The sequence below is a fragment of the Scardinius erythrophthalmus genome (assembly GCF_964197995.2).
Source record: "Scardinius erythrophthalmus genome assembly, chromosome: 4".
NCBI lineage: Eukaryota > Metazoa > Chordata > Actinopteri > Cypriniformes > Leuciscidae > Scardinius > Scardinius erythrophthalmus.
This window is the reverse complement of record NC_138224.1, coordinates 29,594,281-29,622,229: the sequence shown is the minus strand read 5'-3', so window position 1 is coordinate 29,622,229 and position 27,949 is coordinate 29,594,281. Positions and strand designations below refer to the sequence as shown.

Sequence of the window (27,949 nt, the reverse complement as noted above, 5' to 3'; positions counted from 1 at the left end):
TGGAGTGGCCGTTCACCTTGGGTGTGCATTATTTTTATAATAATTCAACGGCCTGAAGTCAATTATTCCGCTTATACTACAGTTACCACACCTCGAAACATTGTTCAGATTATGTATTTCAAGACGTTTGTAAAGTTTTTGTCATTAAAACGCTCTTGTATGTAGGACTAATTTCTTACGCATCTAATCCAGTGCCTCCGTTGCTAATTCCAAAACGTCATTTTAGAGTTAGTAACGGAGGTTTGAGCCACTGATAGCAGACTAATGCTGGGGACACACGACTTTGCTGTGTATTTGTAACACTTAAACATGAAAATCTTTTTACTTTTCGCTGTAGATGATACATTATAATGTAATGTAGCCTAACTAGTGCAAATACCATACATCACTTATGTCAAAACTTATTTTAAGAAAGCTTTATGATCAAAAAACATTTTGTAACAGATGAATGTGAAAGATGAGACCATGGAGTTTTGTAGACCTTTGGTTTAATATATATATATATATATATATGTGTATATATATATATATATATATATATATGTGTATATATATATATATATATATATATATATATATATATATATGTGTATATATATATATATATATATATATATATATATATATATATATATATATATATATATATATATATATATATATATATATATATAATTAGTGTATAAATGTATTTGTTGACATACAATTGTACATTCTATATTTATTTATTTTTATCTTAAAAAATAAACAAAACATGGGTTCTGGGGAATGGAGGGAGGACCCTCCCACCTATGACATCGTCCCTAAAATGGAAATACTGACATACATGTTGTGCATGTGGCCTATGAAAATGGAAGTTCACCAGCCACAATTATAGAATTTTTGTCCCTTTAGAGAGCAAAGAAAACCTCAGGAGGAGGATGTTCAGGCTAGAGGGGGAAGAAGAAGAAAAAACAGCCATGTTTGCCAAATGCTGAAAAAAAGAGTGACAAAGAAAAGAAAAATTACTCTCCAACTTAGTCCCCATCATCTGATGCAGAGCCTCCATTCAAACATCAAGTAATACCTACATCTTTTAAAATGGCTACTTTTACTTTTCTTTAGGTTTTTTTAAATCAGAAATATTAACGATACTGTTGTGTGTCTTTCTTTAGGTCATTCACAATGTAATCATTGATAAGTGGAACTGCATTTACAGACACAGTACAGAAAAAAATTCCAGATGTTCCAATAAAGTTTAAATGGGTAGCACTCAGAGAATCTTTTTAAACTTGAACAAGTTACGAGTAAGGTAATAATTTGTCACACACACACATCTGGTTCATTATGTTTGTGGGGACTCTCCATAGGCGTAATGGTTTTTGTACTGTACAAACTATAAATTCTATTATATTCAGGTTGAAGTCCCCACCGAGATAGAAAAACATGTAAGCACACACACACACACACACACACAGGTACGGTATTTCCTTAGGTGTGCGTGTTGCTATATCAGCCATTGGGTGCAAAATGCAAGTTAAATTAACTAGTCTTGTCTGAAGTGTACAACATGCTGATCTTTGATGACTGAATTTTCTCCAACCAGGATAAAGGTCAATAAGATGAAGTAATAAAACTAGACAACCAATAAAACCAAAATTAAACTGAAAGGGCAATAATAAAAATAATAAAAAACTGATATAAACATCAGGACCTTTATGGGACTAAAGTGCATCAGGGAATGGGCCTCAAAATTACCTCAGCATCACAGTACCAGTGGAAATAAAACCAAATTATGTTGCCTTCCAATAAAAATGCATTTATTTGTAAATTTCTATAAAAACAATGTTTTAACAAAAGCAAATAAAAAGATGTCTTCGACACCAAGTATAGTCCTGAGTCAGCCTCTTCTGCTTAATAAGACTTTTAGAGCAACACTTTAGAGAACTTTACAGAACAAAATCCACAGGCAACACTGAATAAATGTTCAACTCTAAGAACATTTATTTTTCAACCTCAAACCTCGGTTCCTCACGAAATCCCTTATATTCTGGAGCGTTCTTTCTCTCAGAACAGTGCCCTCGGCAGTCTTGCACCGCGCACACTCTGCCGTTGTTGCGAGGTGTCCCTTTGAAATATGGACTTTGAAATGTTTCATGACAGCATTCACTTCATTTGGGCTCCATTGCCTTCTCACAATTTTCCTCAATTTGGTCTCTGCAAAACAAACAAACATAAATATATACATACCTTTATGTACTTTGAATAACTTTTAAATACCCAAATGTTTAAATACCTCTGTGTTTATCAGTTTCATCCTGTTTTTTTTTTTTTTTTTCTGAGGGGGAAAAAAGCAACAGTTAAAAAGTATTCCAGCCCTACAATGCAAACGGTTTCAGAACACCTCAAATATCAGCTGATAGCACACAGGAAAACAAGTTTATATATACATATACATATATATATATATATATATATATATATACACACACACACACACACACACACACAGTATCTCACAAAAGTGAATACAACCCTCACATTTCAGCAACCATTAAAGTATATCTTCTCAAGGGACAATACTATATTAGTGAAACTTGGATATAGGGGTGGGCGATATGGCAAAAATATATCACGATTTTTTTCAGGAAAATCACGATTAACGATTTTATCACGATTCTTTTTATGTTGGTTGTACTATTTTGTGATTGAGCATTACAGCCAATCTAATGTCCATATTCTAAAAAAAAAATGCCTTAGGTAACAAAATAAAAAAAATAAAAAAATGGTGGACAGGGGCAAAGATAAAAAATATTTGTCATTTTTTTTATTAAATATTAAGATTAAAGATACACATTACACATAAACAACTTAATATAAAAATTAAATAGGCTAACAGTGCTTTATGTTTTCAGCTACAGTAGGTGTATTTAACAGTAGCATTGCAGAAAGTAAATGAACAAATATGAAAATAAACAGAACAGACTTCACTATATAAATTATACATTGATACTTATTAAAGCTACTATTAAAGTTATCAGTCAAGAGCAGTGAGTGATTTTCTCTTTGCATTTTGTTGTTTTATTAACATTAAAGGGATAGTTCTCCTAAAAATTCAAATTATCATAATCTACTATCTCAAGATGTTTTAAACTCGAATAAGTTTCTTTCTTCTGTTGAAAATAAAAGTTATTTTTGAAGAATGTGGGTAACCAAACAGTTGATGTACCCCAGTGACTTCCATAGTATATTTTTCTCCTATGGAAGTCAATGGGGACCAGCTACTGTTTGGATAGCCACATTCTTCAAAATATTAATATTAGAAAAATATTACAAAATATTAGTAGGAAATTAATACAGGTTTGGAACAACATTAGAGTGCGTAAATGATGAGATATTTTTGGGTGAACTATCCCTTTAAAGACAAGCGGCAGCGTGTCTGTTTACTATTACTACTGTCTCTTTAAGAGTTGCGCGCGACGCGTTTAATATACACGCATTTGACAAGCAGATTTTCTCTCAGTTTTCTCAAGTTTACTTTCAGTTTAGACATAACCGACTTTATGTAAACCGTTGTGTGTATTTAACAGTATAAGCACAATAAGACTCGAAAGATAACTTAACTAACGTTAGTCCAGTATCCAGGCGCTGGTAGACAGGCGTTGTGCATGTGTGTGAGCTTCACATGTAGGCTACGCGCTGAGAAATGTATGCGTTAGAACAGCGCATCAGCACGCCAATTAAATGTTTAACCGACAAGGCATTAAAGCACATGCAAATTATGAACTTTTGTGAACTGCAGTGTCCCGTTCCGCTGTGTTAACATTTTATGTGAATATACGTCGCGTTGTTCAGTATGTTGGGACAGAGGCGCCAGAACAGATAGGCTAATGCACGATTCTACGATATTTCTTCAAAAGCAGATCGTGGAGACATTTTAATCGTCCACGATCAAAAATCGTCATATCGCACACCCCTACTTGGATATATTTTAGAGTAGTCAATGTGCTGCTTGTATAGCTGTACACATTTACTGTCCTCTGAAAATAACTCAACATACAGCCATTATTGTCAAAATACCTGGCAACAAAAGTGAGTACACCCTACTAGTTCAAGGAACTTGCCCAACTGGACAAATGCCCTGATTAAAAAAAATGTTTAATATAAAATAATAAAATAAAAAAATAACTAGGGAATCACAGAAAACACGAGGATGATTCTGATTTTATTTCATTTAAAGGTGCCCTAGAATGTGAAATTGAATTTATCTTGGCATAGTTAAATAACAAGAGTTCAGTACATGGACATGACATACAGTGAGTCTCAAACACCATAGTTTTCTCTTTCTTATTTAAATCTCGTTTTTGAAAAACACCCCTGAAAAACAGGTGAATCTCCACATAACACCAACTGTGACGCAACAGTTGGGATCATTAATATGTACGCCTCTAAAAATTTGCATAAGCCAGCCCATGCTCAGTGCCAGGCGAAACTGCACAGCCGAATCATCGGAAGTTCTGCAGGTGAAGAAACAAGCGAGGATCATAGAGAAAATGGCAGATCTATCTATAATCTATCTATAATCGGATACCGCTACAGTTTAATTCGAAGTTGTTAGTTGCTCTGCCCATTTCACCGCGGACTGTTTTTCTAACCTGGAACAATATCAAGCAGCCAGGCTTCTCTCGGCGTCTCAAACAGACGAAGGGGGCAATTTCAACTAACGTTATATTCCCGCAAGCGGTAAGTAGTGATTTTATTAACGATAATTTACACTGTGTTATCTAGATTCAGCGCGATATTGTTTTTTCCTCGAGAGACATCGTGGCTTGCAGACGAGCATGGCAGTTGTTCAGTGTTTGGATGTAACTACAAATGAACACAAAAATATTTTTTTAGCTCCTTCATCCGAGCCTCTGGAGAACCAGTGGGTTATGTGAATTTCTGATGTGTAATTGTTCAAGTCCAGACAGATAATCTTTCTCTCAAAGTCGTTCAACACTGTTTATGCATCAGTAAATCGCGTTGCAGTGATAAGATCTTCATTCACGCGATCGACAGGCTGTCATCTGCTCAATGCTGGAATAGATCTAAATACTTAAAAAACTTATCATGATTCGTTAATCCAGATAGCTGTAATAGTAAAAACGTATAATCGCTGTAATAGTAAATGTTTTCCAGATAGCTTTACATGTAATGCCAGATATTTCATATGCAAGCATGTCAGCCAATCACAGCAGTGGGCGTTTACACTGAAGTCTCACAGCAGACACGCCCCTTCAAACAGAGTGTCCAGATCAGGGTATGAAATCAGGCTAGGAAATATGCCTTTTATTTCTAAATTATAACAAATTTTGATCTAATAAACATACTAACATTATAAGGGCACCCCAGGAAACATTATAAAATAACAAAATAATCCATTCTACGGCACCTTTAATGTAAGTGGCGTTTGATAGCCTATAGTTGATAATAATCTATGCCTACCTAATGTAGGACTACTGACGGTAACAAAGTTGCGCTGTTGAGGCTCGCGCAGTTATTTATAACATATTATACAGTTAAGAATCATCACACGACCAGAGTGCTGTTTTCCTGAATAACATCATGACTGAAACCGAGACAATGATTTCATAACAGTTCAATAAACAAATAGTTAAAATTAAGTCACTTACATTTTAGACGCAATGACTGTTTTTGTTCTGTTTCAGCAGCGAAAATAGTTCCAAACAAAGATCACAGCAGAACCATCGCGCATCTCACAGCAACACTCAGCCATGTTTCATTACTGAATGATTCAGCGTTTTGAACGATCGGTTAAGTCAAAGATTCAATAACCCATTTATAAACTGCCTCGTTCTGAATAAATCAGCCGTTTGAACAAATCATTTCAATGAATGACTCAATGCGGTCGTCTGCCACCATCTACTGGCGGTTTAGTTTCAAAGTATCATTCTTTTCAACATTCCTTGTTTGTATATTCAAAAAATATTTTAAAACACTCTCATAATCTACAAGATTTAATCTACCCAATTTAATACAGTTGTAATTTTTCAATACAAATTATTTAATTTGATTGGTAACAGCCTAGTGTCTTATTAGCCTATTCTAACACAATGTGATCAAATTTAAGAATTTGAAATGATAGATGGGGCATACAGAGTAAAATTAGGGAAAAAATGCCCTTTATAAAGGTAAAAAAAAAAATTATTCTGATAAGAGTGTTTTCCAACAGTGATGTAATGAAACATTGACAATTTAAGTTTGAAGGGAGTAAAGCCTCTGTTTAGGCGATTAAGGAAATTTAATTTTGCCAAAAGAAGAGATTTTATTTTAAATAAATGTTCATTTTAAAGCAGCCTACTTCAGTGTGATATTTTACCATATTATCATGATTAACACTGAGAATTTGAATAATTGTAATGTGATGATAAAATGCAGATATCTAAATCAAAGAATCTCATAGGTTTGGGCAGTTGGCAGGTGGAATATTTTTACCAGTGGATTCGGGTGACTCAGAATGGACCAGATTAAATAATTTATCTTTAAAATGTAAAAAAAATTCCACCGGAGCCCCCTAGAGGTACCGAGCTCCACTCACAAAAATACTGTGGGAAACACAGTAGGCTATATGATGGTCTACGAAAAATACAAATTTAATTAGCTTATTATTAAAATACATTATCAGGATTTTACCACCTCCTCCTCGTTTTGAGCCAGGAAAAACCCTGCATTACATACCTCTTACTCCAGGGACAGTCTCGGACTCTTCATCATCTTCACCGCTTATTTCTTCCTCATCTAATTCCAGATCAATTTCATCTATAGAAAAACACCCCGACACATGCATTAGTACACATATATAATTTCTAAACTTCCATTATCTAAAGAAATAAGAGGTTCTCTAAAAAAATTTAAATTTCATTCACCTCAAAAAAAAATTTCTGAGTAACATTTTAAAAACTACAAATTAGCTCTAAAGTTTTTCTCTACAAGTAATTTAGAATTTTCATGTTACTTTACTGTAACATTATTATTATTATATAAAATCATGCACATACCTTCTATCTCAATTTCATCAAGAGACTTTACTTGGAAATTTGCAAGAGTTCCTTTCTCCATTGCCAAGAGAAGCTTTGAAATTTTTGCAATATCTACTGTTGCATCTGGCAACCGATAATAGTCTCTATGGACCCGAATGTCAAGGCCCAAAAAGTTGGCTAATTGATCAAGCTCATTATCCTTAAGATTAAGAATCTGGGACACTGTTGCCACCCGCTCACGGAGCTGTGTAGACCGGAGATGTTCTGGGTGCTGTGCACCACACTGACTTGCAAAAAGCCTGATGCAGTCCTGTCCTCTGAAGAAGCTGGTGGGTGAGCACTTTGGTCTTCCAAATAGAAAGGGGTTGTCCCGTTCTACTTCACATGCATCTCTCTTGTCCACAAGAAGTTTTATTGCTCTGACAAGTTCAGAGTTTAACAAAATTACAACTTTTCTCTTGTTCTTGCCCATTATTTCCACTCTGCTGAAATTCTTGGACATTTTTTGCTCAAAAGGAGAGAGACCGAATGCTTTATCATCATGGAGCTCAGTCTGGTCTCTTTTCCTGAAACACTCAAGAGACATTTTTGAAACCTCTCCTGCACAACGTCTATTAAAGATTATTACTTGTGCAAGTGTCACTTTGGCGAGTTCTGCATATGTTTGTGAAGATTCATGATTTTTTAGGCTTTTAAAAGCAGCAGCTGATTTTTTCTCTAGATGCTGGTGGAGAAGCTGCACATCATGTGTGAACGGTATAGTCGATGGTTTGTTGAACTTTGATTTGCTCGAAGTATCAAGAGCAGCATGGGAGACATGTTCTGCCCATTCACTTGAGCACAGTCGTTTGAATCGCGCTGCTGCTTTTGTCATACCATCATCCTCTGCTGCGATGGCCCTGCAGAGAATGATGTCACCGATCTTCTTGAGTGAACGTCCCAACTTCAGCGCAAGGCTTGGTGTCTTATACGATTGGCTCTTTTCATCGTAACCAGCGACATCTTTCACAGCCTCAACCACTTTGCAAAAATTGTTCGGTTTCACAGCATCTTCGAAGTTAAATATGGCGCATTTTGTTCTCAAGCTTAGCAAGAGTTTGCCCGTTTCTCGAACCTTCTGTTTGATGTATTCGGATTTTGTTGGATCACTTCCAAGCTTGTTGTAAAGACACTGACTGAACTGCAATATGAGAAAATCATTTCGAACTACAGATGAAATGTCATCATTCTTCATATTTCCCAAAATCTTCCACACCTCTGGAGATATTGCGTGGGAGAATGTTGACTCTGCGATATCAGCCAAAACTAAGACTTTGACCTTATTAGTTGCTTCAGACTTTGAAAACGTGTTTGAAGGGCATCTGTGTGTATGGCGCCACAGCTCCTTGCGAACAAACAGGCCTTTACAGTATACACAGTGCACATATGTTTTGGCACTCAATTCAGTCTCTGATCTTCCTGGCCGCCTTCTAACTTTCAGTGGTCCACTTTTACTTCCCATAACCTCTTGATTGTGTTCATAGTTGCCTCGGTTTCGTAATTTCTCAAGTAACCTTTTTCTCTCCTGGGAGTGTTTAGGGAGCAAGAATGCGGCAGCAATTTCTGTCTCACTGTCTTGATGGTTTTTAAAGTGACGGGCAATTTTAGACTGAGGTTTCTTGCAGACATAACAGTAGTTTTTGTGGGTGGAAAAAGTGTTTTCTGGCACATTGCCAATCTCTGACCGTTCATAAGACAATGCCGTTGTTCTCTTAAAACTCTGAATGTCAATATTGTTTGTGGTAGTATCATGATCATCACATATGAGGTCTTGAGCAGAACTGGATCGGTCACTAGCCATTTCTTGCTCGGTGGAAGAACAGTGAATGGGTTGTGGTGGCACACTCTTTGACCTCATGACAGATAGACTATCAGCACTATCGTTATTTTGTCTCGAGTCCGGGATGAAGTCATCAGAGGAGGATTCTTCAGTGTTTTTATCAGCATAAGAAGAATCCTCTTCATCGGAGCTAGATTCTTCAAAACTGGAAAATTCAACGTCTGGCTAAAAAAAAAAAAAAAAAAAAAAAAAAAGGCAACAAAACTATTATCAAAATAATAACAAAAACACAAAATAATATACCCTGTTTATAGTCCAGCACACTTTTGATATAACAAACTTGAAAATGTGTTAGGGCTGTCAAATAAAAAAAATTATTTTGAATATTCGTCGAAAAAAAAGTGCATTAAAATTTTTGGTGTCAAGGTGCACGAGACATACTGATGACGTAACTGACGCGGTTTGTTTTTGTTAGCTTATCCAGTATACAGTGTGCGGTGTGGCTATGTTGTTAATTTGAAAAATGCCAGAAAAGGGCTACCTACTGACGAAAACCCTCTCAGTTGTGGCAAAGACATACTTGATCATTCCTGGGACATCGGTCAGAGCTGAGTGTGTGTTTTCTTCAGCTGAAAACAAAAAGCGTTCCACGATCGCTGCAGATCAAGTTGACCATATGGTGTTTTTGACGAACAATATGTAGATGTGTAGTGAGTAGATGTGGATTGTTTTTTTAATGGAAGTTTGTGTTCATGTAGTACATTATGCTCTGTTGAAGCATGTTTTCTCAGGTTACTGATGCACAAACACAGTTTTAAGCACTATTGTAACCTAATTTTCCTAGCATGCACATTGAAGAAATAACATTTTATTTAAGAACAACTGTTAATGCACTTTAAGAAGTGGATGTCATTTAATTTCAATAAAAGATGCGATGCTTGATTTGGTTTATATTTACTTATTGCACTCGCTTGCGCTCTCTTGTGGGCATGAAAGACAATACAGTACTTATTTCTTCTTAACATTAAGTATTGCCTTTAGAATTCTAATATAATTTGAATTTTGCAAATATTTAAGAAAGAAATTTGAATTTAGCTTTTCAGCCATTTTGACAGCCCTAAAATATGTACAAGGTGATGTAAAAGAATACCGGCGTCACAAGTAATGAAAAAGAAATGAACAGAGCGAGGTATATTTTACTCAAAGTTGAGACGTCACGTCTTTAAGACAACAGTACATGTAAAGAAAAGCATAGTATGATGCCCAACCATCCTACACTTAACACTGCCAGTGTCAAAGAGAAGTAAACAATTAAGGAGCATACGCTCACTTACTTTATCTTTAACTGATGAGGAAGGATTCACACTGTGTTCAGTCACAGCCACTGATGTCTCGTCACACAATTCCTGTAATTGTGACAAAGAACATATGTTTGCCAGATGGCCACCACAACTAATTCTAGTATCAACCAAAGTCTAAATATCTACTGTCACTTTTATGGCTATGTCATGCACAAAGCAGACATGCAGAAATGTTTCAATAATCTGTATCATATAAAAAAAAAAAAAAGAAAATACATGAAATGCAGAACACAGTGCAACATGGTTGAATTTTCAGTGACAAAAAGCTCCTTAGGAAAATAAACCTTGGTTTTGTGATCGATTACTGTTTGTATTACCTTAGTTTTCTGACAAATGTTACGTTTAAATGGTGGATAACATCGTATCTATAATGTATACGAAAATTACAAAAAACATACCACTCTGAAATGTCCTGTGGTATCTGTGCTTGCAAAGTCTGCGTGAAATCTGTTCTAGACGATCCTCTTGTTCGTTAACATTGTTTGGGTCTGAATGGGGCTCAAATTGGTTTTGAAATTGACTGCATTCTCAATATTTACACTATAGAAGAACAGTTTTGGAGGGGCGAAACATTTTCCAAACACGCGCTAAATGCTGCCAATTACAACACACTAAGCCAGCTAACCAATCACAGCACATTTCGTATTTCGGAAGGAGGTTTTAAGCCAGACTGGGGAGTAGAGATGCGCGGTTGGCGGTTACAGCCGCAGACTCTGTGGTTGGGCGGATGACGTGGCGAAAAATAATATTTCAATTAAATTCGGGAAAACAGTTGTGTACATTTTTATTTCATGATGCTATGATGAATAGAAAGTTCAAAAGAACAGCATTTATCTGAAATCTAAAGCTTTTGTAACATTAAACACTACCGTTCAAAAGTTTGGGGTCAGTAAGAATTTTAATTTTATTTTTGGGGGAAAGAAATAAAATAAATCATTACTTTTTTTCATCAAGGATGAGTTAAACTGATCAAAAGTTACAGTAAAGACATTTATAATGTTAGAAAATATTCTATTTTAAATAAATGCTGTTCTTTTGAACTTTCTATTCATCAAAGAATTTTGAAAGAAATGTGTACACAACTGTTTTCAACATTGATAATAATAATGAATGTTTCTTGAGCATCAAATCATCATATTAGAATGATTTCTGAAGGATCATGTGACACTGAAGACTGGAGTAATAATGCTGAAAATTCAGCTTTGATCACAGGAATAAATTACAGTTTAAAATATATTAAAATAGAAAACAGTCATTTTAAATTGTCATAATATTTCACAATATTACTGTTTTTTTTATTGTTTTTTATCAAATAAATGCAGCCTTGGTGAGCAGAAGATACTTCTTTTAAAAACATTAAAAAAATCTTACTGACCCCAAACTTTTAAACGGTAGTGTACATTGTTAAATATTGCTACCAACATTACCTGCGTTTTATTTAGGCTATTTATTTATATTTTGTCCCCGTGCGCCGATCGGAGATGGAGTTCACTGCTGATATTCTGGGGATACAACATGGCCAAAAGGCTATACTATTAGGGACTTTAGCCTTTAAATATCTTTGCTGCATTAGGTCAGTATCCTTTCTAGAACAGGCAAGAGCTTTATAGTCTCGCGGCTCGCGTCAGCAGTGCCTTGCATCGCCCATAGACAATCTTAAAACAGTCAGCGGATGGAGGGCGGGTGCAGCTTTGAAAATTGGTCAAAAAACACGGGTGCAGATGGATGATGAGTTTTGTGATGCGGTTGAAATAATAGCCCATCCGCGCATCTCTACTGGGGAGAGAGGAGCTCTAATAATGTAAAATATGTGAAAAATAATACGTTTTTTGAACAAGCATGCATGAAACATTCTAGTACACCTCAAAATCAAGACTTTGTAAAAAAGGGCATAAAATGACCCCTTTAAGAGACTCACGCGTAAATGCCAGGGCCAAGAGGAATCCCCATAGTTGTATGTGACCTCCTCATCTGGAAAGATATCTCTTATACTAAATAGGCACAGGTGTGGCTTTCCATCAACAATTATTGTCTTGACTTTGCAATTTGAATTTTTGTGATCATTCACGAGTCGTCCAAGTGAACCGTCCTCTTTTGTTGCATCTATGCTGTGAGAAAAATAATGCAGTAAGAAACTAAACATTCCTAACTGAAATATAAGGTTCTAACTGAACATTATATATTTCTGGGGTTTTAACCTATTTTCAAAAAATACATTATGACAGTTAACTTCCCTTTCTAATAATTTAATAGGTGAGATGATCCACTTAAGGTAAAATAAATAAATAAATAAATACCCCTGAATCACCTAGTTGAACAATAGCCATGTTATTGATTATCACTAACTTATAAGTTTCTAATGTTATAAGAACCCTAGCAAAGCTGCTATCGTAATAATAATCTTAATTATTTTAGTTTTTATTAGAATGGCATGCAACACACACTTAAAAACAGCCAGCTTACCAATAACGTGTTCCATTCCATGTGAAGTCAAACAAGTAGTTGCCTTGAGCATCTTCAACATGTTTACTTTGAGAGAGAACCCCACGGTATTCAACAACAAAGGTGGATGGTTCAATGTGCTCAAGTGCAAACACACCTCTCCCTAAAAGGGCAAAAAATAAAACATGAACCCAAGTGCACCTATTTGTCACACAACTAATCAACTTATCATTTTAAAAAGTTAAAGGTCCCGTTCTTCGTGATCCCATGTTTCAAACTTTAGTTAGTGTGTAATGTTGTTGTTAGAGTACAAATAACATCTGTAAAATTATAAAGCTCAAAGTTCAATGCCAAGCGAGATATTTTATTTAACAGAAGTTGACTACATCGAATGGCCCGTTTGGACTACATCCCTCTACTTCCTTCTTTAATGACGTCATTAAAACCGTTTTTTGACTAACCTCCGCCCACAGGAATGCTCCCTCAATTCTACCGAAATTCGTTTATGTACTTGCGCACTTCTAATAACTTACTGTTTACTCAGCTCTTACGGTGATTTTCTGAAGTAAATCTGACGCTTCATCTTTTGTGTGATGTTACAATAAACTTTATTAAACTCATCAGTATATGTTTGATCATCATTCAGACAGCAGACTTGTAGGCTATTAATAAATAATGGATACATACAAGCAGATGACAAATACGTTATAATAACCGTAATTAAACTACTAAACTATACCTGTTCCATCTCTATACAGCACTCTGACTCTGTAGGCATTATTGTCCGACTCGAACTGAACACCGTTACTGAGAGTTTCTGTTATTATCATCATTCCATGAGATGAAATTGTCCTGAGAGACTGAGCGCGAGCTCATGAAGCTCCGCCCCCTGTGCCGTCCAGCAGCAGCTCATTTGCATTTAAAGGGCACACACTAAAACAGCGTGTTTTTCTGAGCCCCAAAAAATGACAATTAAAACATGCTGTAAAAAAATATCTGTTGGGTATTTTGAGCTGAAACTTCACATACACACTCTGGGGACATCAGAGACTTATTTTACATCTTGTGAAAAGGGGCATAAAACGGGACCTTTAAATCCTGTAAAATGTGTAATGTAATATGAAATGCAGTAAGTGAAAAATAGAAGGACTTCCATAGTAGGAAAAAATACTGTTTAGTTACAAATATTCTTCAAAATATCTTCCTTTGTGTTCAGCAGAACAAAGAAATGTATAAGGAACAACTTGAAGTTAAGTAAATGATTGACAGAATTTTCATTTTTGGATTAACTTTTCCTTTATGGTGCAGATATGTTGGTTATTTCTAGACACAAAACTCTTTTGATCACTTGCAATTAATAGTGAGGACAGTCTCCCCGAAAATGGCGGAATCTGATTTGCCTGCAGTCTGAACATAAACATACCTTTAAATGTGTTGATTTGTCGTCCCTCAATGAAGGCTTTGTCTTTGCCTGACAGTATGTGTTCTTTTGCATCCTGCACAGGTGTTATTCTCTTCTTTCTTACCATGTAGACTGAAAACATTCCATAAAACAATGAGTATTTTATATATATATATATATATATATATATATATATATATATATGATTTATATACAGTACATTATTGTCACACTGTAGTGAAGTCTATATCAATAAATACAAAATTTGAGAGACAACAACAGATTCAATGATCTGGGTCAACAGCTTGAGTCCTCAACAGATACGACCACGCTCTGAGCCGCCAGTTTGTGAGGAAAGAGACATTCCCGAACACTACTACGTTCAGAGTTTTCGTCCAGCTAGACAGTAACAACCATATGCCATAGAGACAGAGGCAGATTGACCAAGTCTGAACATGCCGTGTTCTCTATCATTTTTTTGGGGAATGTTAAATTGCAAATTGCAATATTAACCAGAAAGATTACAATTAGATTTATTAGGCTACATCCCCTAAATCATGCAGCCCGACGGTTTCAGCCAGAAACCGGCAAACCATGTCATCAACTAATACGTGTACGTGAATGCGATTTGATGGCGCCGCCATTTTAGTTTACACCGCAGTTCAGAGAATCCTATCTGTCGGATTTACAACACGTAAATTCATCAGTTTCTCCCAAAATAAATGAAACTAAGTGTTTGGTGACATAAGAGAAGAATAGAGTGACCTTAATATATAGTTACCTACACAATGTGTGTCTGATATAAATAAAACACGTCAGCCAATTACATTTGAATGGATTATTATTGCCGCTTCCATAGACATCAGAGTGTATACAAACTACAAATGCAGGGCTCGACATTAACGTTTGTCCAGGACAAGTAAAAGAGAATTTTAATTTCCTGACCGGACAAGTAGCCGGATTAGAACGTCAATAACAAAAAAATAATTAGGGAATCACTAAATGAGACAATAATTCTAATTTTATGACATTTATTGTAAGTAAGGATCGATAGTGGATAATAAATGTATTACTGATGGTAACAATGTTGTGCTGTTGAGGTTTGCAGCCTCTATTATATACATCTAGTGTATATATCTATGCACCAGTCTGCGCACACGTCACACACCAGGATGCGCGCGCGCCCTCAGATCACTTGGACGTGGCTGTGTTACAAGAGGTAAAAACCATATAAATACTGTTCGTTTTCTCACACAAACCGCTTGTTTCGTGTCTTAGGCCATCAATGTGTACTTACGATGGGGAATTGCTTTAATATGCATGCTCTTTGAGACAGTGACCATAGACCTGCATTATACGACTGACAGACAAGAACGGTTTGACCTAAAAATATAAAAATTGAAACTACTGCGGAAAAAAAGACACCTACATCTTGGATGCCCTTGAGGTAAGCTAAAACATACCAAAATTTAATTTCAAAGTGAACTATCCCTTTAAGTCACTTACATTTTAGATGCAATATTGACTGTTTTTGTTCTGTTTCAGCAGTGAAAATTGTTCCAAACAAAGATCACAGAAGAACCATAATGCTTCTCACAGCAAACGTATTTTCATTACTGAATGATTCAGCGATTTGAACGAATCGTTTTAATGAATCAATCAATGACTCGCTCATTAAGACAGTCGCCTGCCTACTGGCAGTTTAATGTTACATTAATGTAATTTTTCAGTGTAAATGATTTAACTTGATCAGTCCTACCTAAAGTAACAGCCCTATAGTGTCTTATTCTAAATTATAAGATGGCTTATAAAGGTGCAGAATCATATTTTACAATATGCAGATTTAACTATCAAAGCTGATTGAACACTGATGAGAATATTGTTTCAGAATAAATTATATTTAACTTAACTTTATTTTTTTTAACACACACACAAAAAAAAAAGACATGCAACTTTTTTACTCTGACAAGTGACAGATATACTCCGAAGGACAAGCACATGAAAAGGCTTAATGTCGAGCCCTGAAATGTACTGTTTTGCTAGTGCTTGTGTATTTAAATGTCTGAAACCTAAAACGGTGATTATGTGGCTGAAAACACTGTATAGTTGTGATATATGAAAAGCGCATTTGTCTCTGACTCAAAAAGTTAATCTGTGATATGTCATTAATTTTGTCATGAGTTACATGAAGTAAATATAAAGATAAGCATGACACAGAATGACTGAAGAAAGACTTTGAGAATGAAACCAACCTGTATCTTCTTGTTTCACTCTGAATGTTTCTTCCATCTTCATTTCATCACTCTCCTCTTTAATAATCGCCATCTTTGTTTGTTCTTCAGTATCTTCTTGTTTCACACTGAATACTTCTTCAATCCTGAATTCTTCACTCTCCTCTTTAATACTCGCCATCTTTGTTTGTTCCTCAGTATCTTCTTGTTTCACACTGAATACTTCTTCAATCCTGAATTCTTCACTCTCCATCTTTATAATAATGTGTTACATAGATCTCAGCTGCTTCAGGAGTTTGAGTGTTTAGACATAGCATCCTGTTTAAAATGAGAATAATTAACAGAAAGAAAAATAATTGTAAATTAAATCTCTGAGCTCTAGTTGTGCAGCGCACAGGTAATTTAAGAGTCAGTCAGATTAAGAGTTAATGACAGGAAAAACTCAAAACTAGCATTACAAATGAATAAAGGAACACAGAATACAGACAATTAATATTTAGACGTAAGGTTTACATTCAATATGTATTGATGTGTAGATTATATTTAATAGACCACACTTTCATGAAAACATTGGCAGTTGATTTGTAGAAGTAGCCTAATTACACATATTTGTGTTTTGTTCCTATTGCATTTTCACTGTTGTACTGCAGGTGTCCTTTTGAGAAGCATGTGTTTCAATTGAATCTGAATTTGTTTCGAAAAGCAAGTTGTTAGTAATCAAACAGCGTGTTTACGATTAACTTAAGTGCTTCACAATATACGGAGCGAAATGAGACGCACCTTTTAAATTAATGTGTGGATGCATAAAAACGATGTTCATTCATATTAGATACAATATAATGTTACATTAAAAATAATTATTTCATTGGACTGTATCGTTTTATACACTTCAAATGATTAAAAACACACACCTTTCTTCAGCCGAATCACAGATGCAGGAGCGCGGCGCAGTCTTATGACATCATGTCGTCACACCAAAATAAAAGTCCCGCTCACAAGATACAAATAATAGAAATTCACATACAGAAAACACATTCAAATGAAAAGATAAAGGATTGATTCAAAGGATAAATCACAGATACCCAAAGTTATTAATACCACTGAGATTTTTTTCAAAAGCTTCTGGTTTATATCTAAGTAAGAAAGTGTGAAGTGATTGCAATTATAACACCAACTACAAAGCATGTGTGATATTCTCAATCATGAATAAAGTTAAGTATTCATATTACAAATGAAAGGTTAAGAACTTGAATATTTCAAACCTATTAAGAATTTGTAGTTAATTAAATTTGTGGTTGCAGAGAGATCTACTATTTAATTTATGAACTAAAACTGAATCCTTATTATTTTTATTTTATTCTATTCCATCTCAGTTTCTCCACAGAATATAAGGCCAATAAATAAAATCAAAATCTGTCTAGATTAAAGTGCATATCATCAAAGGCCCATGACTGTAAAGCATTACACTGGTGGTGGGTTTAAAACAATTGATTTTGACTGTGAAAACATACATTAAATTGGTTAAAATTATTTATTTTAATGGTAATGACATCTGATTTTAATTTCATTACCTTTAATAAAATTGGTGGTATGGAACTTGTGCTGAAATATGACTAGCTTTCAGATTCAGGAACAGATACTCATTTACTGGAAACTGATTTACAAACATGATTTTATTACCCAAAATAATAACACTATGGAATAACAGATACAGTGAAAAATAACAAATCTGTCTGTTAGGAATGTATGGTCTGTCTTTGATCTTATTGATTTAATGCTCTTTTATATGAGCAATTTTGTTTATAATTAAAATTTTGGGCAGTATAAAAAAAACAGTTAATAATTCAAGTCATACATTTTCATTTTCTGTAATTGGCAAATATATGATAGCATATTCAGTTGTTACTCCTCTACCCTTATTAACAGTGAATGGTGTTCAGTTTCTAGATGCAATGACCACTTTACTAGAAACACTGGAACTCTACAGGTAAATCCATCACAGGAGTAGATATATATATATATATATATATATATATATATATATATATATATATATATATATATATATATATATATATATATATATATATATATATATATATACTTTTTATATTGGTAAAGTTACAGTTTTGAGAACAAAACACATTCAGTATCCAGTTACACCTGTAGGAACCTCTTCGGAGAAGTTCAGGAGACTGAATCTGGGTAGATGATATGAAGAAGTGGCCAGAGGTAACCTATGGGGACATATTTAACTACTTCGTCCTGTCAGAAGGAGTTGATGGAGCAGCAATGAAAAATTATAAAAGAACTGAGGCCTATTAATATTTACATAGTAGGAAAGTGGGTCGTGTACTCTTACACAGTAAGGGTGATTTCGTCTTTTTAAAAGCAAATGTGCACCCCAGTCAGTCGAGCAGTCCAAGCCACTCTATGTGGGTGCTAGTTAGTAACCAGGGATCAGTGGAGACTATTGGATGTTCGTGCATCGCTGGTTTAGGAAGGTCCTGTAGCCACGCAACCTCTATATTACGGAAGGTAAGACTATAACACACATTATTAGTATTTATTATTCATGATAATATCTTGCAACGTTCGTGTTGTTAACATAAGAATGTTATAAATTTATATATTTAAGTATATTAACATGTGTTTGTGACATCTGACAGCTGATGACCTGATGACCATCGGCAGGCTAAGTATCTTGTCAAATCTCTTAATTGTACATTGGGGTAAGGTAAGTGAATGGAGTCCAGGTAAGTACATAATTGTTATTATGCATAATAATTATTATGCAATTTGATTTTCTGATGGCACATTTGACCAATTCCAAACCACATCAATCTTAACTACTATTAATTGTGTATTTTAGATGTGCATAATTATTAAGCAGGTTTTCTTTATGCACATCTGAATAAAAGGTGTTTTTTACTTCCAGTCTTCATGAACAATTATATGTCACTTAAAAATAATTAAATACAAAATTAATGCTAATTATTAAGATTGATTTGGTTTGGAATTGTTAAAATATGCTAGGAAAGAAATATGCATGCACTGAATATGTAAATGTTAAGGTAAAGGTGAATTTGGTTGGCCTACCTGTACATGTACAAGTGTAACATTAAGTCTAATTACGCTATCACCTGATATACTGTAAGGAATAAGGTAGGTAAACATTAAGTTTAATAATAATGAATGGTTTTTAAATAAGACAACAGTGAAAGTTTTGAAATATCTTTTTAAGTATACAAGCTTATCAGTGCATATATTTTTGGTCTCAGGTAGAAAATGCTGTGTCCAGTGGCCTCACTGGCATTGCCTGCACAGATGAGCAGCGGATCTGGAATGTGGGGACCCAGAGGAACCTCTGCTCGAAGCAGTTAATGGACATCACCTTTTCCCCACCACCGAGCCACTGATGTACTGACGTCAGAGGTAATGCCCAACAATGTCCCTCTGCCTCCCACTCCTTCATTTTGCTCCCAGGGTGAGCTGAGAGAGGGTCTGAAGCATCTTTGACTGCCTGTGTCAAGCCTTCAACATAAATGTCTGAGTGCTGCTCAGAAGCCAGAACAGCCTGCATCCTCACCACATGCTGACCATGATGGCACCAACATCTGCCAGAGGTGCATGTTGTTTTATGACAGTTTTGTGGCCATTGATCTGAACAAATGTACAGCATTGGAGTGTGTAACCCTTGAACAGAGTTCCTCTCACTTGTGGCATGACTCTCGTAAAGTCAGAATCACTGCAAGGACAGCAAAGAAGGTCACCATCAAAGTCAACCCTCAGACCTTTCTCAGAGAGCACCTCTACCCCAGGTTCCATGGCAATGCGGCCACTCACCATGGCTTAGAAAGCGAGGCATCTGCCATACAGTGGCTAGAGGGTTGTGGGTTTACAGTCAGCCGCAGAGGCACAGTCGTGTGTGCAAGCGAGCCCTGGCTGTCATCAAGCCCAGATGGAGTTTTGAACTCAGAGGAACTGCTGGAGATCAAATCCCCTCTCCTTAAAAGTGATGAGTCTCTAGAGGACCTGTTCAGAAGTCAGAGGTATGATGTGAAGATGGTGGAGGGGACACCTCAGCTACAGCCAAATGGTCCACGGGGCTTCTATGTGCAAGTGCAGCTTGGCATGTTCTGTACAGGGCTGAGGGCCTGTAAGCTGCTCATCTGGGCTCCATCACAGCAAGTTCTCCTACAAGTCCCAAAGTCCACAATGAGCAATTCTGTGCCAAGACTGTAACTAGACTAAAAGCCTTTTATTTTTAGTATATGCTCCCTCATGTGTCAGATGAGTTTCAGGCAGGCCGTCTTTTGCTTTCCACAAGATACTTGCAGCTTTGTAAATAAGCAGGAATTAGAATAATTAGGGTTAAAGATAGGATATTAGGTAATTGTGGTGGGATGCATTTTAAATTAGTTGTGTTAAACGAGATACATTTGTGATTTTGTGTTTTAAAAAATATAAATGATTAAGTTGTATAAAATCAGTTGGAAGAAGTGTTTGATGTTTTTAGGAACCTGCTACTGACCTTCATGTTGATATATTTAGAAATTTAATTTTCATAAGTATTAAACGGGTATTAAAAGTATTAAGATGGTATTCATTTGCAAACTTGACATGACTTATTCCTTCTAACCAGAAGACTTCATTCCTTTAAAGTGTAAATTGCAGGTAAAATTTTTCACGAAGATAATGCAATGTGTTTATTAAACATAAAGATAAGAACCGCCCACCATTGTTTTTTATGCCAAAATGCTGAATATAATATGAAAAGTTGGCAATTTTAACAGTGGTTTTAACCGCTCCCGCTCCCGCTCCCTTTCACTAGATGGGGCGTGACGTCATAAGAGGAACTCACTAGAAGAGTTACCGGCATAGTCATAGCTATAGATGCCTTACATAACTACAGAAAAGTTGGTTGTATGTTTTATTTGATAAAAAAATTATGGATAAAATAACTCAACTGTAAACATATTCGTGTGTGCTGACTTCAAAGGGACCGTGATCCTGCCTGAAATGAGAATAAGCTATTCGCAAAACAAACGGGTTCAGGCACGTCAGATCAGCCGGTCGCAGGTCGAGCTGTTCCACTAAACAAAACGCGTTCACCTCACGGCAGCACACACTCCCCACTGCTGATAACCCACACAAACACAGTGATGGGGACATCGATCTCTCTTTTTCTTTTCTGACAATAAACATCGCTAATTAAATCGTGAGAAATAGTGTGGATTGAGGAAGCGTATTACATGACGTTTGAGGCGTCGATGAGACTAGCGATTGGTGCCTGGCAGTGTGTGCATCTCTACAGCTCTGATTTGGACTGACACCATGTAAGTAAATAATGTCTTCAGTCGTTGTCCTTCCTTGCTATTCTACATGACAGCAAACTTTTGAAAAGACTGGCTTGTTCCCTTATATTATCCGGGTTAAGTTTGCACCAGGCTAGCCTAGACTAGCTCTAACGTAGCTAACTTTACTCGCCGACACCTGGCCAACCCTCCACTCATTCTCCTCACACCAAGCATTAATAACTCTTTGAGTGCCATGGGTCCTGGCAATTTCCTCCCCTCTCTCACGTCTGACGGGTTAAAAATTGTAGGGCTGTGGTCCATAAAGAATTTGATGGTTTCCCACATCCTCAGTCCTTCTCCAAATAGCCATAATACAGTAGGAATCTAGCAGAGTATGGGTTGCGAGTTCCTCTTATGACGTCATCACCAGTTACTGAAAAAACACGCTACCTTTGAAGAAACCCCAATAAATGTTATTTTAACGCATTTTAAGACAGAAATAAATAAATATATACATATAGAGCACTTTAATTTACACATTAATTGGCTGTGGTGGTTAACCTGCAACTTACACTTTAAGTTAAGGGGAATCTACAGAGCTCACATTATATGGTTTTATAATAAATGACTGACAGGTAACATCTGGTCACATTGTAAAGGTTTATTAAACATCTGGTCACACTGTAAAGGTTTATAAAAATAACTATTCACAACAGGTAACATCTGGTCACACTGTAAAAGTTTATAAAAACAACTACTTACACTATTTACACTGATTAGTTAATGCAAAAACAAAGCAATAAGTATGGACAGACGTGGACGCACCTACAAATAAACATTTATTCATCCTCAATATCAGAAATGACAAATTCTTGCTGCACAAATTCTTAGAATTTTATCTATTTTAGGGGTGAAGTTAATTGGAGCGGTTTGAAAGAGGACTTTGACGTTTTTAAGTCAGCATATGACCCACTCAACTTGGACACGTACATTGACGATGCGCCTAGTGTTAGTGGTGTCTTCTTCAGAGAGTTGCATGCCTCTCTTGGTGAATGCTGGAAGGACAAGTTTCACCTTCCTTTCATAGAGGAGATCGGTAATAGTGAAGCCTCTGTCTGCCATTACTTTATCGCCTGGACGAAAGTATTCCAGGAACCCTGAATTTGCAGTTATGAATTTATCACTGCACCTTGAGAGATGAACATGATCACTCCACATGGTGCAATGGAGACCAGGTATTTGATGGTGTTCTGGCCGTAGTAATGGCTGTAGGACTCACCTCTCGAGTCAAGGTTGCGTGGCTTTTGAAGGGGTGTCTCTGAACAGTCGATCACACATGTTGTGTTTGGAAATTGCTCTCTGAAACACTGAGGCAATTTTGCCTGGATTGTCTCCCTGGGAAGCCATGGTATGTAACACCTCATCTTCTCCTCCATGATGTCAAGCCAACACGAAATCACCTTGTTTACAATGGACTGAAAAACACCAAACCTTTCAGCAAGATCATCCTGCAATAAATTAAGACGCAGCTTCATCAGAGTCATCAGGAGCTGATGCCAAGTGTGTAGCTGAAAGCTGTTGGTGTATGAACTGGTATGGTGCTCGGCAACTGAATGGAATGCATTCAATGTCAACCCTGTGTAGAGCAGACAAAGGTGGTCATTTCTCAGCAGAGTTATGTACAATGGTGCTGGCTCAACGCATTGTGTTCCCATTTCAGATGTAGGTGGCTTCAGGTTGAGTTGAGATTTTGAAGCGTAGTTGTGGTCAGAGAAAGATGGATCCTCCCATTGTGTTTCTGCATCACAGGTCTGGGGCATGTGGCTGTGATCATCCTCACAGTTGTCCACTGCAACATTGACGCTCATTGAAGCATCAATGGAAATAATATAACCATACATTTTTTTACATTAGTACTTAAAATAGATCATGAGAATTAATTTATGATGGCACTCATACTTACACAGAACAGTGTGTAAAAGAGAGATACATTAAAAACGAGACAGTATACACACAATCTCCTAACTCGCCGTAGGTCAATATCATAGACAGTAAAAGAAATGGACACAGCGACCCCATTGGATTCAACGGAGACAAAGTGAAGCCAATTAGAAACTCTTATTTCCTGGGGGTCGAGCGTACTACGCAGACTCAAACTGAGCTTGACTACGTAGATGTGACGTGAGCAAACCGTCTGTCTTCTAGTAGCTGTGCCAAGAGAAATCTGAATCATTCCCTTCCGAGACTTGCAGAGACGGAGAGTGTGAGTAGGAGCTGTCCATGAGATAGGAGCAGGAGAAACTTTTAGTAGGTGTTCTGATTAATTACTTTGTCATTTTGTCTCCACGTCCTCCCGATTGCCCGCGAGCTTCTCCTCCTGTTCATACGGTAATTTCCTACTGTGCGACAGAGAGTCGCGTGGGTATGACGCAATCGTTAGCCTATTTTTACAAAAAACTGCTTCTACGGGGCCGTAACGTAAGCTACAAGGTAATGAAGCCTTTTATACATTTTCGTGTTTCTTTAGAAATAAATAATGGACAAATGGAGTCTTTAAACGCCTCAGATGTGAAGTTATTCGCTGTCAAAGTGACGCCAAAATGAATGGGAGTCAATGGGATGCTAACAGCAGGTGGGGGTCCGCTAGCCAATGGCGGCGCCCGGGGGTACCTTCAAAATAATAGAAATCCATGCCCCCCTGGTCAATATCAATATCTGACTGATAGATGTAGCTAGCTGGCCTGCTAACAGGAATAATGTGAGCTATTGTAAGACTAATGTACCATAATATATTGTACTATCGTGAACATTCATTCATTCATTCTTTATTTCAGACCCTTATGTCCATATCACAAAGTAAACGAAATATGACATATATAGGTGGGCAATGGTAATCATGCAAGATTCGTTGTATTTTGCTAACGGCTCGTTATTGATCTTAAATGTATTCATAGAACGGACTTCACGAATCTAACGTTAGGCTAGCAAGCACATAGCTAACAGTTAGGTAAGGTAGCTTACCTGAGTCTGACAACCTGTTCAGCACCCGGCGTGACTTCTTTACCGGAAAATCGTAGCCGAGCCATTTCTCGGTGTAAGGGTGTTCGTCAGTCGGCTTCCCGTCCATAAAATGGTAAGAACACACATAAGGGCGCTTGGGTGGGCACTTCAAGTTTATCGCCTTCCGCCATTGCCTCAGGTGCTCCTCGTCTTTAGGTGGTGGGTGTAAATCGTAAAGTGCACCACAACACTCCGATTGCTTTACATTTTGTTCGTAACAGCGTTGGTTCAATTGTTCTCTCCTCTTAATCGAATTGTTATGGCAGCCCCTAACTGAGCATATAATACTCGACATATTTCACAGTTACATCTATAGAATTACGTCTAGAAATTAGCGTAGGTCCTTTCGGCCGGAAGTTGAAGGCCCTCTCAGCCGGAAGTAAGATGACAAAATGAACATAATGACGACACCCTTGTTGTCGTGGAAAATAAGGTGAATAGGCCGCTGCAGAGCCTTTGTGTCATGATCCACACACTGGAAACAGGGGAAAGGTCCAATTTGCAGTTTATTTGGGATAATCTATACTCACAATCTAGTCCAGGCAAAAGGTCAAAATCCAGTGAAGCAATCCATGAACAAGAACAAGAACAAACAAGACACTGACAAGAACCGAACTCGGAAGTGGCGTGATACATACAACAAGGAATCCACAACAAACACTGAACCAGCAAGGGTATAAATACACAGAAACTAACAAGGTGAGGGGAAACAGCTGAGTGCAATAATGACGGGGAACACCTGAGTGCAATGATCGTGATAGTCAGACAGGATGATGGGAAACGTAGTTCATGATGTAAGTGACACCGGGGAAGGAGGACATCTACTGGACAACCGGGGAACACAAACCCAACACTGTGACACTTTGTTGTTGGGGGAGTCGGGGAAACATGACTAGCATGTGAAATTAATGCATTAATTTATATTAATTTCACAGAGCCCTCCACATGACACGCAATATTATTATTTTTTTACATATTGGCCAAACTTGTCATTTGTCGTGGATTCTAGATCAGGCCCATTTTAAAACACAAAAAAGAATAATATCTATTGCAATTGTTGTTTGTCATGTCCTTAAATGTCATGTGGTGCGAACGTGATCTTAATTTATTTTCTTAACATGCTTAACAATTTTTTTAAAAGTTTTGGTAACACTTTACAATACGGGTGCACTAATATGCATGAATTCATACTTAACTAATGCACAGATAATAATGAGTTAATGTATGGCACAATTATTGCATACTGCATCAGCAACTAATAAAGAGTCTACATTGTTAATAGATTAAGTAATATATTAATTAAATGTGTCAATGTATTAATTAATTAATTAATTCCTTAAATAATATATTTTAAAATAATATATTTTATTAACTAATAGTGTAACTTAATGTGTTCATTACCACAATGGGTCAAAGCTATGTACTTCAACTTCCAGTTGTCTGCTTTAATTAATCATTAGCTAATGATTTGCAAAGGTATCATTATGTGACTATTATCTAATTGTTAAGTAATATGTCATAGTAAAATCCATAGTGTGGATGTCAAAACTAAAATGACATATTACAATTAGTTAATCATTTGTCTTAAGCTGTAAATTTACTCTCTGATTTTTGTTGCCCCCCGGCAAATTCAGGAGCCCATCTCAGAAAAGCAGACAAGACCACCTTCACAGGGAGGACCATCTCTCCAAACAAAACAAAGTCAAAGATCAGGATCACCTGTTGATCAGCAAAGTCAACCAACACATGGGAAGCATTCCCTGTACCCAATGCCAGAAGCAAGTAAGTATATAGTAGTAGTCCTTAATAATAAGGAGTAGCAGCAATTGACCTATGGCTAAGCCACGCCCCCTCCACTCACTCAGACAAACAGTCAACATCCGGTTACAGGCACTGTGGCAGCTGTCACAGTAGGAGACATTTCACAGGAGGCAATTGATGATTTTTGGAGACTACTATTGTTAATTATTATTACTTTCAATTTATTAATCTAACTTGACATGACTTGTAAAATATGCTATGGTAATTGCTACTAGCTTATTTTTTATCAAAACCTAGCTTAAAGCTCCGTATTAGCATAGCTAGATTTTTCTTCTGCTAAAGCAGCGTTTTGTAATATACTAGGCTTTGCTAAACATCTGTCAACAGTAACAAGTTCCATGACATTGATCTGACACATCATTGGGATTGAATCCATAGGGAACCGGGTTACTGCTCCCATATTATTGGTCTGTTCCACTATGTTGACCAGCTGTGGGGGAGAGATCAGCTGTCCTGTACAAGTCAGGCCCAGCAGTGGCATCGGCCGAGAGGCAAGCAGATCACAAGCGCCCAACCTATCACGCAGGCCCGGCGCCACGAGGGGGCATTGCCCCCTCAGATCTGATTTGTGCCCCCTCAGTTTCATTTTTGTATTCATGGATATAAATGAAATGTTTAACCTTTTGAGCGGTCCATTACCAAATATGGGATTTTTATTTCAGTGCCCCTGAGAGTACGGTCCCATGTTCAGTGACGAAATAACTGCCAGATTCAAACTGTGCTTTCGCGCGTTGGTTGGATGCGACGGACGCGCTCAGTGCTGTCACATATCACAACTATGCAGTGTTTTCAACCTCACAATGTTTGTTTTAGGTTTCAGACATTTAAATACACATAAGCACTAGTAAAACAATACATTATTGAGAGTTTGTAAAATACACACTGATGTCTGTGGAAGCAGCAATAATAATCTATTCAAATATAATTTGCCGACGTGTGTTATTCATATCAGACAAACACAGTGGAAGTAACTATAAAGTTTACTCTATTTTTCTCACAGTTCACCGGCCACTTTCTTGCATGTATTTCGGGAGAAACTGATGACATCCAACTGATGGCCCATCTCACGTTATAGATCAAGATCAAAATTATTTATAAAGGTTTTTAAAAGACCAAATAAAAATGATACATCTGTCAAACAGTGTTATTGTGGCTGCGGTGTGATTTGATGGTATAAAGTTAAGCCCCCTTAACAATTTCACATGCCCCCTCAGTCATTTCATCCTGCAGCCGGGCCTGCTATCATGTCTGACATTGTTGCCAAAGCAAAGTTATGTTGAAGAGGAGTGAAAAGGCTACATGTTTTGCTAAAAAAACAAACAAAAAAAAAACACAAAGTTCCCCAGTTGTTTTGGTAGAAAGTTGTCTAAAATGCACAAATGCTTGTGCTTCAATATGTAATTAATGGCTCATGGTTAATAAATACGGTACAAAAAATAAATAAAATTTGCGTGCAAATTAATTAATGTAATGCAATAAAACACAACATTG

At 36.6% G+C, this 27,949-nt stretch overlaps 1 protein-coding gene and 1 long non-coding RNA gene across 3 annotated transcripts in view; one reads left to right on the top strand and one right to left on the bottom strand.

Annotated features, from left to right (window-relative positions):
• LOC308690179 overlaps nt 1–27,949 on the top strand; it is a 1,067,189-nt gene that overhangs the window by 794,239 nt on the left and 245,001 nt on the right. The window lies entirely within an intron of this gene.
• LOC308689153 (uncharacterized protein) lies at nt 1,780–17,775 on the bottom strand. Of its 2 annotated transcripts, none has more exons than XM_081362728.1 (10): nt 17,189–17,775; nt 16,299–16,595; nt 14,068–14,178; nt 12,666–12,807; nt 12,121–12,310; nt 10,176–10,247; nt 7,041–9,066; nt 6,721–6,801; nt 2,276–2,317; nt 1,780–2,196 (listed from the first exon to the last, which is right to left on the bottom strand). In XM_081362728.1, the coding sequence occupies exons 2-10, from the start codon at nt 16,528–16,530 to the stop codon at nt 1,973–1,975; spliced, it is 3,120 nt and encodes a 1,039-aa protein (XP_081218854.1). In that variant the 5' UTR covers nt 16,531–16,595; nt 17,189–17,775; the 3' UTR covers nt 1,780–1,972. The 2 variants fall into 2 exon arrangements, with proteins under 2 accessions (XP_081218854.1, XP_081218855.1); XM_081362729.1 differs by having other exon boundaries at nt 17,058–17,193.

What these genes read in the sequence shown, in the direction of transcription:
- LOC308689153 (XM_081362728.1), bottom strand. Translation starts at nt 16,530, where the DNA reads ATGGAGAGTGAAGAATTCAGGATTGAAGAAGTATTCAGTGTGAAACAA. An exon ending in ACAAATCAACACATTTAAAG is followed by an intron (nt 12,808 to 14,067) that starts GTATGTTTATGT and finishes TTGCCCTTTTAG; the next exon opens with GGAGAGGTGTGTTTGCACTT. An exon ending in CTTGGCCCTGGCATTTACGC is followed by an intron (nt 10,248 to 12,120) that starts GTGAGTCTCTTA and finishes TCACAATTACAG; the next exon opens with GAATTGTGTGACGAGACATC.